Source organism: Haliotis rubra, unplaced genomic scaffold (assembly GCF_003918875.1).
Source record: "Haliotis rubra isolate DU_JTF1 unplaced genomic scaffold, ASM391887v1 Scf435, whole genome shotgun sequence".
Lineage (NCBI taxonomy): Eukaryota > Metazoa > Mollusca > Gastropoda > Lepetellida > Haliotidae > Haliotis > Haliotis rubra.
In genome coordinates, this window is record NW_025767119.1 from 190,878 (window position 1) to 207,400 (window position 16,523).

Sequence of the window (16,523 nt, forward strand, 5' to 3'; positions counted from 1 at the left end):
AACACCAGCCATATCTAACACAAAATCTCTGTGACTGGGTCTTATATACTTGTTGATAAATGTGACAGTTAAAAACATTTTCATTTTGTGTGATGATTATCTGTACTTTAATCAGAGTAGAGGGTTATCTTAGCTTAGGTTCTCATTGGATGTCAATTTTTAAAACAAAGAGGCTGTACTTTAAGTAAAAAGGGTTTAATCCCAGTGGAGGAGTTAACTCCAAATATCGAAACAATTATGTCCAGTTTTCAAAACAAATCAGAGTATGATGATTATCTTTACCTGTAATCAGAGTAGAGGGGTTTCTTAGCTTGGCTTCTAATGTGGATGGATTATGTCCAATTTCCAAAACAAACAACCTGTACTATACGTTTACAAAGATTTAATCCGAGAGGAGGAGTTATCTCCAAATACTAAAACAAACAGGGATTGTCACAGGATCCCCGATTCACTTAACTTCTTATCATTATGGGTGGTAGTATGAGTCTAGTATGAGGAAAATTTATGATGTTCTTATTGTTCTTCTGGTAAAACTGAAGACGAACGTGACTTATTATTAGTCTGTTAGGCCTCTTCTGCCTGCCGAACGAAGTTTTAAAATGCCCTAATGAGTGAGTGAGTGAGAGAGCTTTTGTTTCACACCGCACTCAGCAATATTCCAGCTATGTGGCGGCGGAATTATCGTGTCTGGACCAGGCAATCCAGTGATCCACATCATGAGCATCGAACTATGCAGTTGGGATACGATAACATATGTCAACCAAGTCAGCCAGCCCTCACCACCCGATCCCGTTAACCGACAAGCATGGGTTGCTGACGATCAATTCTAACCCAGATCTTCAAAGGGTTGCTCTAATGAAGCCTGAAAACCCAGCAGGCACATCAACGTTGTTTCGGTTGGTCCTCAACGTTAAAATTACATTGAAAATAGGTTATATATGAAAGTTTTTAGACGTAGATATCCGACGTGGAATCAACGTTGAAGTTTGACCTATTATCAACGTTGAAAAAAGGTTGTATATGACAGTTTTTAGACGTAGATATCCGACGTGGAATCAACGTTGAAGTTTTACACATTATTAACGTTGAAAATGGGTTGTTCCATGGTTGTATATGTAAGTTTTTAGACGTAGATATCCGACGTGGAATCAACGTTGAAGTTTTACACATTATTAACGTTGAAAATGGGTTGTTCCATGGTTGTATATGTAAGTTTTTAGACGTAGATATCCGACGTGGAATCAACGTTGAAGTTTGACATATTATTAACGTTGAAAATGGGTTGTTCCGTGGTTGTGTATATGAGGTATTACGCTTTCCTGTAAATAGACTCGCACTTCATCTTTAAACTACACTAAAGTAGCACCAAACTCATGCATCCAGTTAAAATACCCAAAAGCTACCTGCAATAAACAGTGTTCAAACAGAAAATTGCAGTAAAAATATTTACCTGATAAAATACTTTGGTTAAAATTCCACATTCAATATAATGTTCATTTTAAGTTTTATGTCAGTAGGACGTATCATTCCAGTAAGAAGAAAAGAGTATTCCAAATTAAGAAAAACTATTTACTGTTGTATTGTATGAAAAGGTGGAAATTGTCCCGAGAAGACATTTTGTCTGAATTTCAGCTATTAGACAGATCCCTGAATAAACACAATGCAATTACTTTCACCATGAAAGGGATCCAAGATGACCAGGAACTATACCTGAAGACAGCACATAAAACAAGTCACTTTTCATGAAATCTTTATGAACACACACGCACACAAAGAAACGTGGTTTAAAGCATAATGTAAAACATCACACATGACATAGTCTGTAAGTGATCTCTGTTGTGCTAATAACACAATATCATCTGTATGTAGCATTAAACTGACATTTACGCCACCAATTTCAATACCACAATTCAGATTTTTCAACACAATTACAACTCGAAAAACACAATTATCAGCTCCTCTTCTTTCTGCCACTCCTGCCTGGCGGTCAGGCGGATACTTCAGGTGAAATTTGCTTCGGATGCATTCCCATCTCATTCCCATGAGATAGGACACATTCTGAAATTTTATATTTAAATACATGAATAATTTATAAGAACATATATTGTCTTAAATGATTCAAGTATTTGTTTAATCAATCACTTGAAAGGTTCATTTCACTACTGTAACTTGGCATGTGAACATATTTTACATGTATATGAACAGCATCAATATAAAATATGACGAAAAGTGTAAACAATTTATATTTTCAACTAAAGGAATGGAAGTTTTCTTAAACACAAAGAAAATCCTCAATTGCAAGTTGATTATTCAATTAGACTATGAATTAGGATGAATTAGACGATGTTTTATTTTCATATATTATTTGCTACATGGTCATGATGAAAATGCTGCACTTGGTAATTAGCTTACCAGAGATGATTGAATACAACCTTGTATTCTTAAAAGAAAACTTGCCGTTTTGCCCATTAACATTCATTCTTGACATCAAATTGTTTGACATTGTCCTGCAAAACAATGGAATATTGTTGTTATTCTGTCAGATTTAGTTTTCTTTAGAGATTCTCGGAAACGATTATTTCAAATTAAATAGGAGTTGTACTGATGTAGCAATTTTGCTAACAGGAGTCATAAACTGTAACAAAAGCCATTTTACATTAAATGATAAGAAAACAAAATGGAGGGTGGTTCACAGGTCAAAGAACAAGTCTATAGTGGGAGTTCTTCCAACACCATTTATTCCCAAAACACAAGGAAGTAGGGATCATGGAGTTCTGAAAACAATAATGAGCTCTCATAAGTATATAATATATTCTCTATTATCTACTCTCTCTCTTTGTCATTTGTACACTCATAAAACTCAGATAAATAACTTCTTCATAATTCAGAAATTTTTACACTTAATCTCTTATAGGAACGCTTAGAAAATCTCTCATATAATGAATTAAGTGTTCGTATAATATCTGCGACGTCATAACTATGCTTCTCTGAATCATGAACAATAAAATAATGAGATTAAACTCTACACTGCCAGAAATAATCTATCATACCCTGAATATCAAGACATTGAATAACATCTCTTACAACTCCAATCTACACTCAAAAGACTTAACTGTACTCGTAAACAAACATCGCTGTCAGACGCAAATTCTTGGAAACAGTGTATCTCTCTGACTCTCAATTCCAAGAAATGGAAGTCCTACTCTATTTGACCAAACGGGTGACAGGTGGTCAAAACATATTGAAATGTAGGTCATACACTTAAAATAACTCTGATTTAAAACTCTACAAATATACACCTTCTCTCTAATATACTCGATAGATGATCTTGACAAGGAACATGTACATAAAATGCGGATATCTAACAATACCTGTACTCTAAATAATGGACTCTTCCAAATCTCAGCATGTTTCACTGCACACACATTTAAATGCAAAATAATGAAAACCTACACTTTGACAATAATAAAATAAACCAACATATTCACATTCTACAGCTGACCAAATACCTGACGAGTGTCTCCCAGCAATAAACATCTATATATCTCTATAAATTTATAACTTCTGTCCTCTCGCGTGCTATCTCGCATCCAGCTCTTTACGACGAAAACAATATGGCGCCAAGCAAGGGAGTGCTCATTAAACTAAACATCTCCGGGAGAAATCATTGTCAAATTATTCTCTTACATGATCAACCTTAATATATAAATGAAGATAAAGACCAACTATTATCACCAAAAAGACCAAACATTATCACAAATATTCAAAACAGGTGGTAATGAAAGAGCATTATCATCTTTGTGGTGGATATACTGGAAACAAGTGAAATGTTAAAAAATTGTTACCTTAGCATTGCTCCTTTTAGTCCATGGGCTGATATAGGTGACCTCCCCTGGGGAATTTTGAAGACTTTATTTTTGAAAGCTTATCATATGTACATTCAAATTCCAGGTGTTTGCAGGCTAGGTGCGGGGATTTTTCCCGCAGTGACCCCCAAAGAGGGTCAGGGTGGGAAACATTTGGGAAAATTAGTTTTTGCTTTTTTCACAAAAAAATACATTGTAATAACTGCTTTCTATCAGGAACTATAAAAATATTTAAAGTGTATTGATTAGTTACAGGTACAGGAAGACATTTACTTTGAAAATACATTGCGTCTAAGGGAAAATTTCAACTTTATAGCTGTTTTTCTACACTTTCCAGTGGGCAATTGTTTTAAGAATGCAAAGTCTTCTCTATGAAAGGTGAAGAGTGTTTTAGTTAACGGTTGATGACCACAGATGACGAATCAGCATCTGTCACTACAGAGAATGCTTTGTGAATGCTTTCTTCACAGGAAGAAGCGGAAACTAGAATCATTCTTCACGTTTAGCATGTTGATGCTCAGTATCCTTCTGCTGCACAAGTTGTGATATGATCAGATGATACAGATGTGTTGGTTCTGCTTCTGAAGGTTGTTCAAACGGTGAAAACTTCTGTTCCTATTTGACAAAGGCACTGGTGACAAACGAAGATTTCTGGATGTACAAAGTATCATCGATCTGAAAGGGTCCACTCTGTGCAATGTCCAGCCAGCCCTTCATGCATTTATAGGACGTGATACCACCAGTGCCTTTGTCAAATGTGGCAAAGTTCTCCCCATTGAGCTTCTCGAATCTCACCCTGAATTTGTGAATGCTTTATCCAAGATATATGACAAGCTATGATGATGTAGACATGAGACTCCTTCCACCTTGCAAAGACTCCCTACACATGCACATGCAGCGTGTGATCACCAGGCCTTGATCTTGGTCAATGCTGACAAGAATCACCCTAGTGTTGCTCACCCGTGGGCTATGGTGGCTGAAATGGGGAGTAAATGCTCTGAAATGTCAATGGACCATAGGCAACATCCTTCCACAAGAGTTGACAGACATAATATCTAGCAAGAACTTAGATTTGAGTAGAATGGAGGATTCAGACGAAGTTGAGATTGAGAGTCTTCTGGACACAATCTATGATGATTTGGCATAAAGGTACATAAATATAAGGAATGGTAACTCAATGTTATGAAAAGCCAAAGTGAGAATAAACCACCATGCTTTAAGTATAGCTGTAACATTAATTTTGATCATTTTAGAGCAATTGAAGAAATAATACGTTCTTTAACCAACTGCCAACTAGACAGTGTAGAAAAACAGCATTCAAGTCTGATTTTCCCCTTAGACACAATGCATTTTTCAAATTTAAAAGTCTTCCTGTGCCTCTAACTAAATAATAAATGTTAGATATTTTCATTGTTCCTAATAAAGGGCAGTTATTAGAATGTATTTTGTGAAAAAGAAAAAACTCATTTTTCCAAATATTTACCCCTGGCCCCCCGTCTTGGGGGTCAGGGCATGAAAACTCCCAGCACCCAGACTACAATAAACCATCTCAAAGTCTTTCATGCTTTAAGTATAGCTGTAACATTAATTTTGATCATTTTAGAGCTATTGAAGAAATAATACGTTCTTTAACCAACTGCCAACTAGAAAGTGTAGAATGAATGTACATATGATAAAGCTTTCAAAAAAATATAGTCTTCAAAATTTCCAGGGAGGGTCACCTATATCAGCCCATGGACTATTTTATGTGATCCACAAAATTGCTGCCACCCAATCTTCGAAGATGAGATTTCTGCAAATTCCATTAAAATTATGTCTTATTTCATAATTAAATGTTCCTTACTAAATTACTTCTTTTGTAGGTAACATTTTAACCATTAAGAGACAAGAATCATCACATGCCTTCCAAACAAGTGTAAGAATGAAAGTAAGTCTGTGGGTGCAGTTTTGTTAATTGTCCCATCAAAGAATCATTAGTGAAATTACACATTTTGTAAATAAATAAAAGTTCAAATAAATTATATACAATTTCATCCTTAACAAAGACTTGCACAAGACATTTTGATGTGAATTTTCGTTGCAAGATCTGAGAAAGATTTTCTTTCGCCATTCACCCCCACCCTCCGAAATAATATACATATGTTGACAGGGTTCAGAGCGTGCTGAATGCATAATTTACTGATAGATCTATTCAAAACGAACAAATGTTCATAATAATGTGATGCAATATAAATTGTTGATCAATTCTGTTCGATTTTTGTATAGCTGCCCTTAGGGACCGTTCATAATGTATGGCTTGGGGTGATGATGATTTTTATAGAGAAGCATGTACAATGTGAAGTACCCCTCTTCCCCAGCCCCCACCCTAAAGTGTATGTACAAAATAAGTGACGCCCCACCCTGCATGTCATGTAAAATATCTATGACCCCCTCTCCCCTTCCCATAATTTCTAAGCATCATATTAAACATAGTGCGTGTGTACAAGAATGCTGACCCCTTAGCTCTCTCTGAACAAAATGGGTGACCCCCTCTTTAAAATCATCACCACCACCCCACCCCCAGCCATATAATTATGTACGGTCCCTTATATTGATGTACTTCATTGATTATTTGAAAATGTAGCTTTGCAAAATTCAAATCAGGTGATGGGTACGACAAATCTTATTCGATTATATAATAAAATGCCAAATATATGCATGCAAATATATTGAAAAATAACAAAACAAGTTCATGGAAAACACGGGCTTCCACGTAATTTTGAGAAACATGTAGGTGTCATACCGGTAACCTTGTGAGATAAACAAGAGCCCTAATTCGGAGTTTCTTGCTACATTGTCCCTGCTTGATTTAAACAACATTCCTACGTTTTCATTATGCATGAAGGACATACTTACCAAATAAACACCAGCATGCCGTTAAGAGCTTGAAAATAGAACGATATTGCGTTGAACTTCGCCAAAGTAAACTGAAAACGATCAACTGCCTTTGCGAGCGCGATAATTGTGCGTATGTCCGGATATGGCCAAACGAGGCGATCGAAAGGTCAACATCTGGCATGTGTTTGAAAGCAAATTGTCGGGAATTATACAATTGTGACAGTTTTGTGGGAAAATATCAAATGTAATGCAATTCGGATAACTGATGACTTTATACCTAAAATCATTGATCTTTCATTTTCAATTGCGATTTACGTAATATTTCCGTCCGTTGATCGATGCATAATCAAACAATATATAAGATCATATATGTCACTAGCTCGATCTTGATCTTTATGAAATTAGTATTTCGAAATGATAGTTGTAAGTTGGCTACCTATTACTAATATGAATTATGTATCAAATTTGCCAAGGAAACAATTAGTTGACATTTTGTTGGTTCCTTTGCGTTGAAACAACGTTGACAACTAAACGAATCTCGACTTACTTTCTTTGGTCGCATGATAAACGTTGATCGACCAAACAACCAAAATTCAACGTTGATTAAACGTTGACTCAACGTTGTGTGCCCGCTGGGAAACGATACTGAAATCAAAAAGAAACGCATTTTTAAAGGAAATTGTCGAAAAATTAGTCTACGATATTAAGTATGCAATAGACAATGCAAATATATTTCTTGGGCTTAAACGTTTAATTGTGTGAATTGTTCCATTAATATTGACTCATTTAAGGTTACTAATTTTCAACGGTACCGAGAAATCACGGTGAAATGTACATGCACGTGCATTTGCTGACTGAAAAGGCTATTAGATGGGTGCAGGTTGTTGGTCTCTCTCCCTATTCGATGGCTGACTTCAAGATGCCAAGATTAAATGCATGTCAAAGGGATCAAGCTATTGGTAGACTGAATGCAGGCTAAAACGCGGACCCGCCGTGATGTTGCTGGAATATTGCTAAACGCGGCGTAAAACTAAACTCACTCCCTCACCAAAGCGCAGATGACGTTGCCCGTACTTTTAACGTCCATGTTACGACCATTTATCGCCTTAAAAGTCGTTATGCAACCACGCAGACCACTCAGGGACTGCTGCCCGTCCAAGAAGTGGTAGGCCAAAAGTGACCACGCCCACACAGCACCGGTTCATCTGTCGTCACCGTCAAGCAGATCCATTCCTCTGTGCCAGTGAAACAGCCTAAAGTACCATTGAGCTCACCAACACCCAATTAGTGACCGTACCGTACGACATCCACTGAAGGCCAACAGTCTGATATGTCACCGCCCAGCCTCGTCGTCCTATTCTGTCCCCTATGTCAGGTTCGTCTTCAGTAGGCAACACAACATCTAAACTGGCGTCACAAAGAGTGGAACCGTGTAATCTTCTCGGACGAGATTCGATTCGGTATTTCCCATGCTGACGGACGTGTCAACACATGGCGAAGAAGAGGCCAACGTTATGCTGATCAGTGTGTGATGTGAAGGAACGCATGGGGCGACCCGAATGTAATGGCATGGGCAGGTATTGGCTACAACCAGAGACTAGGGCCAGTTGTGTTTTAGAATATTGATCCTGGGAGGGGGAATGGTGTGAATGCTCAGTGGTACATTGATCAGGCTCTCCAACCCCATGTTGTGCCATTTTTTGACAGACATCAGAACCACATTTACCAGCATGATAATGGGAGACCGAATGTTGCAAGGGTAACACAACAACATCTGAACATCACAACACTGCTGTTCTACCCTGGCCATCCATGAGTCCTGACCTAAACCCAATTATACATTTGTTGGTCAAAACTCAAAGACGACTGAACCAAGTTCGTCCAAGGCCAACAAATGCTGTTGAACTTCGAGCAGCCACAGACAGTTACCAACATCCCACTGAACTTTTACCAACAATTTGGTGCATTCCATGTACAGGCGTTGTGCCGCAGTGGTAAATGCAAATGTCGGTCACACAGGGTACTGACTTTTGTGACCTTGTGACCTTAATACCTGATCATCCAAGTCTCCATGAATGTTACAGCCAAACATTTTTGGACCAAATGACCTTTGCAACTGCTAACCTGTATGCATGTATCCGTTCTATATTGACTTCTGAAAATGTTATAGGCTGCACTTGCGTTTCGTTTGCCTTTCAGTATATCATGTACTTAATTCTAATAATGTTGATATTATCAGATCTGTTGCCATTTTCATTAAACATTTGATGTCCATCCGTAAATCACATGTAAAACCATAATTTCATGTCACATGACCAATAGCTGTAATTGAGCAACTTCAGTTGTACTTTGGGCCCCTGGGCCTTAGCTACTAAATACAACCTGTCTGTCTGGGTGCCTACAGTGCACTTACCTGATTAGTGTGTATCATTGGTGGACGCCTACAGCACAGTCACCAGTATGAGTCTCCCTTTTTGGGTCTATAAACCTAAACAGACAAACCGGAAGTGATCAGCTATACAGGTACAGTACAGTGTTAAGTGTAGGTGTGCTCCATTATATGTTCATGTGGGGCGGTGAGGTAGCCTAGTGGTTAAAGCGTTGGCTCGTCACGCCAAAGACCCGGGTTCGATTCCCCACATGGGCACAATGTGTGAAGCCCATTTCTGGTGTGCCCCGCCGTGATGTTGCTGGAATATTGCTAAAAGCGGCGTAAAACCAAACTCAGTCAGTCAGTATACGTTCATGTTCATGAGAAGTCAAACTGGGAGTCGTCATAATGGGAAGATACCGTTATGAGCGGTGATTGACCACCGATATGAGGTCATACTTCTAGACCTATTCCTTACCATTGTAATCAGGTCAATGATCTGTTTTCAACTTACCTGAAGAGGTCACAAGGGTGTTTGAACATTAGACCAGGTGCATCATACCAGGAAACAAAATGGCCGTTTTTTCCTTATTTACACCGGTTTACAACACCCATTTGAACAACTGCTTGGCCTTACAGCTGACGGATAAACAAGCGAACAAGGGACCAGCCCGTGGTAGACGGTGTCCGAGCTGATGGATTTTTCAAAATCTATTTACCCCAAAAAATGTAAATGGAATGGAATGGGAATTTCGCAAACAGAGTCCAATATGATCGTATTATCTGTAATGGAAGTGGATAAAATGTCAAACTTGAATTCGATTAATCACATGTGGGAAGATTAATATAACGTTCATTTTCGTTTTAGATATCAGAAACCAAACACAACCTACCCATATATCAATAAATTCAGAACTCGATCAGTCATGCTAATATTAAGACGATCTCAAGAATCGGAAATGTTCGTTTGGGTTCGAATCCCAGGTCAGCTCAACATCCTATCAGTGTTCACGGCAAATCTTGAATGACGTGCTGATGTCATTGTTGTCGGGTACTACTTGTGTGCGATTTACTCGATGACGTGGCTTTTGTCATTTATATTGCTTGGGTCATACTCGGGACAGTTCGCGATATACTTACACAGCTGTATATCTCCATCGACTGCACTTTCTGCGATTCTGAAGTGTGGCAGAGATTTACAAGATGACAGTATGTGGACAGGCACAGTGATTTATACAAGTATAGTCTACCTTGGGTGCTATGTACGCAAGAGAACTCAAATGGACCTGACCTGGGGCGTTTGTTTCGATTAGATTAGATTACATTATTCACTCAAGGCTACAATGTAGCATCATGAGGTTTACAAGAGACATATAATATTTGCATACGGGTGTATTCATGGTTAAGTACATACATTGATATCATATACATGAATAATACAATGCTGGGAATAAACCTTTTGCTTGTTCGTTAAAATATCGACAGTTAAAAGGTAGTGGTACTCATCTTCTATTACATTAAAGGTGAACAATGTACATTTTCTATAATTATGTCGGATATACACATTTGATAAATTTGCTGTTGCTGTTGTGTATATGTAGGACGGATTGATATACTTATACTGTCTATTAGTCTATCTTTAAGATGTTCAATTCTCTGTTCATTTTCTTTTCAGCTATCAGACACACTTTTCACTCATTTAGGTTAATCCATTCGTGTACTACACACTGAAGTACTAGACGGCATTACATTAGCGTCAGTGGTAACCAGCTGTCATGATCAAACACCTGTAGCAGACACATATCCTGCAGACATACACATGTAGCAGACACAAATCCTGCAGATAGACACCTGTAGCACATATCATGAACACACACATGTAGCAGACACACATGTAGCAGACACACGTCCTGCAGGCAGGCACATGTAGCAGACATATCCTGCAGGCAGACATCTGTAGCAGACACATATACTGCAGGTAGACACATGTAGCAGACACATATCCTGCAGGCAGACACATGTAGCAGACAGAAATCTTGCAGATAGACACCTGTAGCACATATCATGAACACACACATGTAGCAGACACACATGTAGCAGACAGACGTCCTGCAGGGGCAGGACATCTGTAGCAGACACATGTAGCAGACACATATCCTGCAGGCAGACATCTGTAGCAGACACACATATACTGCAGGTAGACACATGACAGCAGACAGAAATCCAGCAGATAGACACGTGTAGTAGACACAATTCCTGCAGTCAGACACCTGTAGCAGACTCAAATCCATGCAGTCAGACACCTGCAGCAGACACATATCTTGCAGTCAGACACATGTAGCAAACACATATCATGCAGGCAGACACATGTTAGCAGGCACATATCCTGCAGATATACACATGCAGGTAGCTGACAGCAATATCCCGCTGATATTTGTGAAGTGAGTGCAGTTCATATTTAACGTCACATAACGGGCAACATTTCAGCCATATCGTGACGAGAACATATGTGACATTGAACAGGAATATATATATATATATTATAAAAACCTGTCAACAAAGGACAGCAAAACAACTAGACTATCACAATTAGAATTAAAACTAGTGTAGAAAGTTAAAACTAATAGCACTATATGGACAATACAATATAGGAGATATTATCCGGAAGGTAGACACCTCTAAAAGACACATATCCTGCAGGCAGAAACATATAATTTATCAGACACATATCCTCCAGGGAAACAGTTGTAGCAGACACATAACCTGCGGACACACACGTATAGAAGAAACATATGCACTCACATATATATATAGGGTATTTATATATAGCGCACATATCCAGGCAACTAGTGCATGCTCAAGGCGCTGGTATTTTCCCCCTCGATCAATGGATGTCAATCTCAACGGCACATCGTATTATCAATCTCAAATCCCTGGGGAGTATACAACTCACATATGCTGTGGACAGACTCCCGAAGCATTTCCTCCAGCACTTTACAGTAAAGTGTTGCAGGAACGAGCACCACGTAGCAGACATATTCTTTCAGTGGCAGGATTTCGCAGCATTATCAGACACACGAATACACACACACTCGCCTTGCCGTTACACTACTCTGCGTTGTTTCAGTGGCAAGATTTCGCAGCATTATCAGACACACGAATACACACCCTCGCCTTGCCGTTACACTACTTGTGTTGTTTCCAGTGGACTTCACAGCATTATCAGACACACGAATACACACACCCTCAACTTGCCGTTACACTACTTGTGTTGTTTCCAGTGGACTTCACAGCATTATCAGACACACGAATACACACACCCTCACCTTGCCGTTACACTACTTGTGCTGTTTCAGTGGCAGGATTCTGCAGCAGCATCAGACGCACGAATACACATACCCTCACCTTGCCGTGACACTACTTGTGTTGTTTCAGTGGTTTTAACAGCAGCATCAGACACACGAATACACATACCCTCAACTTCTTGCCGTTACACTACTTGTGTTGTTTCCAGTGGACTTCAGGCAGCATTATCAGACACACGAATACACACACCCACACCTTTGCCGTGACACTACTTGTGCTGTTTCAGTGGATTTCACAGCATTATCAGACACACGAATACACACCCTCAACATGCCGTTACACTACTTGTGCTGTTTCAGTGGCAGGATTTCGCAGCATTATCAGACACACGAATACCCCTCAACTTGCCGTTACACTACTTGTGTTGTTTCAGTGGACTTCACAGCATTATCAGACACACGAATACACACACCCTCACCCTTGCCGTGACACTACTTGTGTTGTTTCAGTGGTTTTAACAGCAGCATCAGACACACGAATACACACACTTCACCTTGCCGTTACACTACTTGTGTTGTTTCAGTGGCAGGATTTCACAGCATTATCAGACACACGAATACACACACCCTCACCTTGCCGTGACACTACTTGTGTTGTTTCAGTGGCAGGATTTCACAGCATTATCAGACACACGAATACACATCCGACACCTTGTCGTTACAATTCTTGTGTTGTTTCAGTATCTGGAGAAGCGCTTCAACTCCCGTTCCGCAAAGCTGACAGGGACATCTATCATGATAGTGCAGATGGTGAGTGTGTAAGCGGGTCAGTGGGTGAGTGGGAGTGTGTGAGCGTGTGAGTGTGTGATTGGGTGAGTGGGAGTGTGTGAGTGGGTGAGTAGGTGAGTGGGAGTGTGTGAGTGGGTGGGTAAATGGGTGTGTTGGTGTGTGGGTGAGAGGGCGAGGGAGTGAGTTAGTGAGTGAATGGGTGTGTGTTTGTGTGAGCGGGTGAGGGAAGGAGTGCGTGTGTGTGGTTATGTTGAGGTGAGTGGGTGAGTGAGTGAATGGTTATGTTGGTGTGTGGGCGAGTGTGTGAGTGTGTGTGGTTATTTGGGTGAGTGGTTGAGTGAGTGAATGAAAAGGTGTGTTGGTTGGTGAATGGGTGTGTTTGGTGTGTGAGTGAGAGGCCGAGTGAGTGATTAGGTGTGTTGGTGTGTGGCTGAGTTAATGAGCTAGTGAGTAAATTGGTATGTGATTGTGTGGGTGAGAGAGTATGTGAGTAAGTGAATGACTCGGTGTGTGGTTGTGTGAGTGAGTGAGTGAGTTATTATTTAACGTCACATCGGCAATATTTCAGCCATATCGTGACGAGTTGTGTGAGTGAGTGGATGCATGAGTGAGTGAGTGAGTACGTTTTTCCTTGTATATTTATATCCATTTATAACAGCGTTTTTGAAATACATCGTTGATAATTCTGACACTTCCAGGTGCTGTATATGGGAGTTGCATCGTTTGCACCATCAACGGCCTTGGAAGCGGGTATGTAGATCTATTAAGTTAAAACAAAACGCTGCAAATGAAAAGTTCACATTTTATTCGGATAAGACTGCAAAGTCACTCACATTTGTTATTACAGTAAATTAAGGTATAGAAAATCCAATATACATTCTTAAACGAAGGTCCCTGCACAAAGCAAAAGAAATTTGAGGACGCCAGTAAATCAAACGTAACTGAGACTTGTAACGGAATATTTACATATGACACCCGTAGCAAAGTGTATATGCAACTGATACCATGATTACATTTCAACGATATAACCAGTTGTCATACATATGCCGAACATCTGAGACAGAAAGGGGCGACAGTGGCTATACAGTCAGTTAGTCAAGCCGAAGGCCCGGGTTCGATTCCCACATGAGTACAATGTGTAAAGCCCATTTCTTGTGTCCCCTGCCGTGATATTACTGGAAGAATGCTACAATAGACGTAACACCCAAATCACTCAATCTGAGACAAAAACATATCTTTATCACAACTCTTTTCATTAATAACCAGTTGTAGGATACACAGCACGAAGAGAAGGTACGTATGATACCTACATGGCTTCTTAAGAACTCTCTGGATACCTTGCCCCTATATTGAGCTCTGTTGTCAATAAATCGCGTAAGAAGTGTTTGATGCCGGATGCATTGTAACTCCACTCCTGAAGAAGAAAAGTTTAGATCAAGAACACTAAAAAAATTATCGGTCTGTCACAAATTTACAATTCACCTCAAAGTTGATTAAACGTGTGGTCAGAACAAGACTCAAGGAACACTTGACCTTAAATTGGTGTTTCGAAGCTGTGCAATCAGCATACCGGAATTTCCACTCCACGGAAACCGCACTCGTTAAAGTGCACAGTGACATCCTGGGAGCTGTTGACAAAGATATTGCTGCAGTATTGGTTCTACTCGATCTGAGTAGTGCCTTCGATACTATTGACCGTACTATATGATGCCCACACATGAGGCAAGGATGGGTATTAGAGGCACTGCTCTTCAGTGTCCTACATATCAAGTAGACATCAATCTGTGATCATTGATGGTCACGTCTCCAGTCCTAAGAATCTTGTTTACGTCGTGCCCCAAGGATCGGTTCTTGGACCTCTACTTTTAACCATTTACACATCTCCTCTAGGTGATGTCGTCAGATCCTTCAATCTTTGTCTACATTTATATGCTGACTACACTCAGGTGTACATAACTTTCATCCGTTACTTTCCTCATCAGCTGTGTCTTCATTTCTCACCATTGAAGAGTGTGTCAGCTGCATCAAAAACTGGATGACGTCACATCACCTCAAACAAAATGATGATAAAACAGATTTCCACCCTATGCGTCTCCAAACCTGTATCACTCTTCCTGAATTCAGCATCGGTCAGTGTGAGATTCAGCCAAAGCCTGAGGTGCGTAACTTGGGAGTTATTTTTGATCCCTCCCTGTCCATGGAGCCACACTACTTACTGTCCATGGAGCCACACATCAATAACATCTGTAGAGGGTCGTACTACCACATTCGCAACGTCGGCATGATTCGACGATACCTGGACGTCAAGACTACAGCATCTCTTATTCAGGCATGTGTAACATCTCGTCTTGACTGCTGTAATGCTCTTCTTGTGGGTCTTCCAAATGATCTTATACATAAGCTTCAGAAGGTACAGAATACTGCAGCCAGAGTGATCTCTCAGTCAAAGAAATCGGACCATATTACTCCCGTTCTTCACTCACTTCATTGGCTTCCCGTCCATTACCGCATAAAATATAAAAATCTACTCCTTGTTTTCAAAAGTATCCACGGTCAAGCTCCTCAGTACATCTGAGATCTGTTCCACCGTTATACTCCTGCACGTTCCCTCCGATCAAATCATCAGTGTCTTTTGACAATTCCTGTGACTAGGACAAAAACATATGGTGACAGGTCACTAAAGAAGTCTGGCCCTCATCGCTGGAACAATCTCCCATCTCACCTCAGAACACAACACAATTTAGCTGTGTTTAAATCAAATCTAAAGACTTGTCTCTTCACTGAAGCATTTGAACTCTATGTGATATCAATACCATCTTAGAGCCAAAGCGCCCTTGAGCGGTTTACCGATATTGGCGCTGTACAAGTATTTGTATGTATGTATGTATGTATGTATGTGTATGTCTGAACTTATTGCATGGTTTTCAGTCACTGGGTTTCCGACGTGGGCCAGCATCATCATTGTGTGCCTGGTGTCGACCTTCTACACCTCACTGGTGGGTACAGCACACTGCAATAATTGTGGTGAATGAGGCAGTACAAAAATCTCAGATTAAAACTTCAGTGATCATAATTGTAAGGAACGGGTGTTTGTCGCAAGCGTCACATTGTGCTTAGTTACTTCCCTTTGTCATTCCTGGATCAGGTGATATTCGGTTCGAGTTATAGACTTGACGTTTTGCGGTGTATTCACCGGTTTGACACTGCGAGGGGACTTCACTTGCGGCTCTGGAATAATACTGTTCAATGCGAGAACATTGTGACACATTATCCATCTTGTATTATTTTACATGTAAAACACTTGTAATTAAAAGT

The 16,523-nt window shown here is 39.8% G+C and overlaps 1 protein-coding gene across 1 annotated transcript in view; it reads left to right on the plus strand.

The window, feature by feature from the left end:
• Positions 1–16,523, plus strand: part of LOC124289187 (sodium-coupled monocarboxylate transporter 1-like) — a 57,602-nt gene that overhangs the window by 12,893 nt on the left and 28,186 nt on the right. Inside the window, exons 2-4 of the mRNA XM_046725787.1 lie at positions 13,161–13,229; positions 13,907–13,958; positions 16,137–16,204. Coding sequence (XP_046581743.1) covers positions 13,161–13,229; positions 13,907–13,958; positions 16,137–16,204 — 189 coding nt within the window. The remainder of the gene's footprint in view (positions 1–13,160; positions 13,230–13,906; positions 13,959–16,136; positions 16,205–16,523) is intronic.